General features: G+C 39.5%; 1 protein-coding gene across 1 annotated transcript; it reads left to right on the plus strand.

Moving 5' to 3' along the window:
- Nucleotides 1–1901: 1901 nt before the first annotated feature.
- Nucleotides 1902–2969, plus strand: rhol (rhodopsin, like). Its single transcript, XM_056467690.1, has one exon. The coding sequence runs from the start codon at nucleotides 1902–1904 to the stop codon at nucleotides 2967–2969; it is 1068 nt and encodes a 355-aa protein (XP_056323665.1).
- Nucleotides 2970–3557: the final 588 nt, after the last annotated feature.

The raw sequence follows: 3557 nt of genomic DNA on the forward strand, positions 1-3557 counted from the left end.
TAAAATGAAATTGTAAGCACTTTTGTCTTTGTGTCATGTCCTTTGGAAGCCCAAATACAGAAACAAAACAAACTCAGTGGAAATAGCAGCGTTTGGATGGCATTTTAGCTTTTTCTGCTGTAACATTACAGCACCTCTGGCCACACTTTTTCACTGCGCAGGGTGTACACGCGTGGTGAATACGCATAACCGGCAGCCCTTGTGATTTCACTAACCCGGATGTATGTTTTTGTAGTCCCCAAACTTTGTTCGCTGTAGGCTTTGCTTAGCTAACTCTGTCAAAGCCAATGTCTTCCTTTGCATTGATCTTTGAGCGTATTACATTCAGAGATGTTGTTTATGTTCACACAGCTACATTGCACATCAACTAAAGTTTAAAATATCATAGTGGACCACCCTTTTAAAAAAACTACTTTATTTGTTGACAATGGGTCATACCTGTTGTGAAATGATCCAAAGGAAAGCGATTGTTTAGAGCATCACACATTCATGCTGTTTACTAGTTCTCAGCATAAAAAGGACCTTTAAATGACATTACTGTAGTTCAAAAAAACCATAATATTCCTCTAATATGTATGTAAAAAACACAAGCCAAACAGTTCTCACCTGTAGGTCATCCTGCTTCTTCTGATTTTGAACTCTAATATTTCAGTATGATAACTTATTTACAACTTGAACTGAATATTGAGTAGGGAGCGGGGTATTATTTTTGCACTCCTCCTCTTATCTTTCACTTGCAGCAAACTAATGATTGGAGGGGTGTGGCTATAAGCATATTTCCATAACTGCCAACATTTACCTCAAAAATTCCAGGTAGACAGTGCGGCGGGAGGGAAGGGGGTGTTGTGGAGGTGGATATGGTCAGCGGGGGTTGGGGGGGTGTAGCCGGTATCTGAGAACCGGGGGTGTTGTTTGTGGTGTGGAACAAATAACAAAACAGGAATGTGGGGGTAGATGGGTATGAAATACGGGAGATTCCTGGGAAAAGTGTTGGCAGGTATGCATATTTCATGTCATCAAACTGATTTCATAAGAGTTGGACAGCCAATAAACCAATGTGAATGGTTTGATTTTGATAAAATACATTACTAAAACAAATAGTCGTTTCTTAATAAATTAACTTGAATGGATTAATTGTTCACGTTAAGACCATCAATGTGTGCTAGTAAAACAGACATTGTTCATTTTTATTTCATGCAGACATTAAATCTCAGCAGTTTTTACAACCAGAGGCTGTGCAATGATGAGGTATCTTGGTAAACTCATTGATTTTTCTATTCTGAGTGATGACAAGTCAACATGCTTGAAATGAACGTGGCATCTACTCACATTTACAGTATCTACGATAAACAGAACATCAAAGGTTCAAATGAGGTCAAGGCTAGAGACAAACACAAATGATCAACATATAAGGATATATGAAACAAAAAATCTATTCAAAAGATGATGAACAACAGTACACAACTTAAAGCAAGACCACATATCCCATTTTTACATGAACACTTATTTTGTGCTGAAGATATCCACACTAACGAGTCTTTATAATGAAAAAGGTTCATATCTGTATTCATTCATGTACTCTTACACCTTTTAGTTGACTATAATAGCCCATATTCTGTTAATAACATGAAACGGTAGAGGTGTTGGAATATATAGCAAAATCTTTTGCTCCATCCACCAACTGACCTGTCTAACCCAATTGATGTAGACAGACTCAATCCACATGACCCGATCACACTATGAGCACCTCAGAGCACTCAGAGATTATCATAAGCATAGCCTAAACCATATTATGCTGAGCGGTCAAAAAAATACTAATCTATAATCTGTCCTGTAAAGGCAGCCAAAGAGACTGTGCTCAACTTTCCCATACCAAAGCAACCTACAGCAAACCGGCAACCATGAACGGCACAGAAGGACCAGACTTTTACGTTCCCATGTCGAATGAGAGCGGCGTGGTGCGCAGCCCTTATGAATACCCACAATACTACTTGGCATCTCCGTTTGCATTCTACTGCATGGCCGCGTACATGCTGTTCCTCATCGTAACCTGCATTCCTGTCAACGGCCTCACTTTGTACGTGACCATCGAAAACAAGAAGCTCCGGACGCCTCTGAACTACATCCTTCTGAATTTAGCGGTGGCTGACTTGTTTATGGTGTTTGGTGGATTTACAACGACCTTCTACACCTCCATGCATGGATATTTTGTCCTGGGACGAGCCGGATGCAACTTAGAGGGTCTTTTCGCAACCGTTGGTGGTGAGATTGCACTTTGGTCTTTGGTTGTTCTTGCTGTTGAGAGATGGGTGGTTGTTTGCAAGCCTTTCACCAAATTTCGCTTCTCGCAACTTCACGCTACTATTGGAGTGGCCTTTTCTTGGTCAATGGCCTGTTCGTGTGCCATTCCTCCACTCCTAGGATGGTCCCGGTACATCCCCGAAGGCTTGCAGTGCTCTTGTGGAGTGGACTACTACACGCTGAATCCTGAGACTGAGAACGAGTCGTTTGTCATCTATATGTTCGTGGTTCATTTCTCAATCCCTCTCATTATCATTTCTTTCTGCTACGGGCGTCTGCTTTGCACCGTGAAGGTTGCAGCTGCCCAGCAGCAAGAATCGGAAACTACACAAAGGGCTGAGCGCGAAGTGACCCGAATGGTGATCCTCATGGTTATCGCATTTTTAATATGTTGGCTCCCCTATGCCAGCGTGGCCTGGTACATCTTCACCCACCAGGGGAGTCAATTCGGCCCGGTTTTAATGACGGTCCCGGCTTTTTTCGCCAAGAGCTCAGCTCTCTACAACCCGCTCATTTACGTCTTCATGAATAAGCAATTCCGGCACTCTATGATGATGACGGTGTGTTGTGGGAAGGATCCATTTCAGGATGAGGAGGAAGGAAGCTCCAGTTCTAAGGCTAAGACTGAGACCTCGTCCGTCTCCTCCAGCTCTGCTTCTTCTGCCTGAGGCTCAGGCTCTGGGCTATTTGTGGAAAACACAACTCCACAGCCTGCAGATTATGACAGGATTTGTGGAAAATTCTGAAATGAAAGATGGAGTTGTATAGATGTCTCAAAAAATAATTGATGTAAACATGTATTATATGTGAAATTACAATAATTATTCTAATAATATATCAAAAGTTGTTTATTATAAAAAATGTGTGATTTTATAATTACATCATTTATTTACTTATGGTGACACTTTAGAATAATGCTTCATTTGTTAATGTCAGTTAATGTTTTTAACTAAGTACCAATAATCTTGTAAAGCATTTATTAATCATAGTTCAACATTAACTAATGCATTATTAAAATCCAAAGTTGTACTTGTTAACAATAGATAATGCAACATGAGTTAAAATGAACTAACATTATTTCAATTAAATAACATTAACAAATGAATATTTATCTTAATAAATGTATTACGAATAGTTCATTCATGTTAGTAAATACATTAAGTAATAGACCATTATTTTAAAGTGTTACTATATAGTACATGTTGAAGTCAGAATTATTAAACCGCCTTTGAATTTTTTCTTCTTTAAATATTTGC

This window comes from Danio aesculapii, chromosome 11 (genome assembly GCF_903798145.1).
Source record: "Danio aesculapii chromosome 11, fDanAes4.1, whole genome shotgun sequence".
Taxonomy (NCBI): Eukaryota; Metazoa; Chordata; class Actinopteri; order Cypriniformes; family Danionidae; genus Danio; species Danio aesculapii.

Bases quoted from the DNA above. Each gene is read 5' to 3' on its own strand.
- rhol (XM_056467690.1), top strand. From the start codon at position 1,902: ATGAACGGCACAGAAGGACCAGACTTTTACGTTCCCATGTCGAATGAG.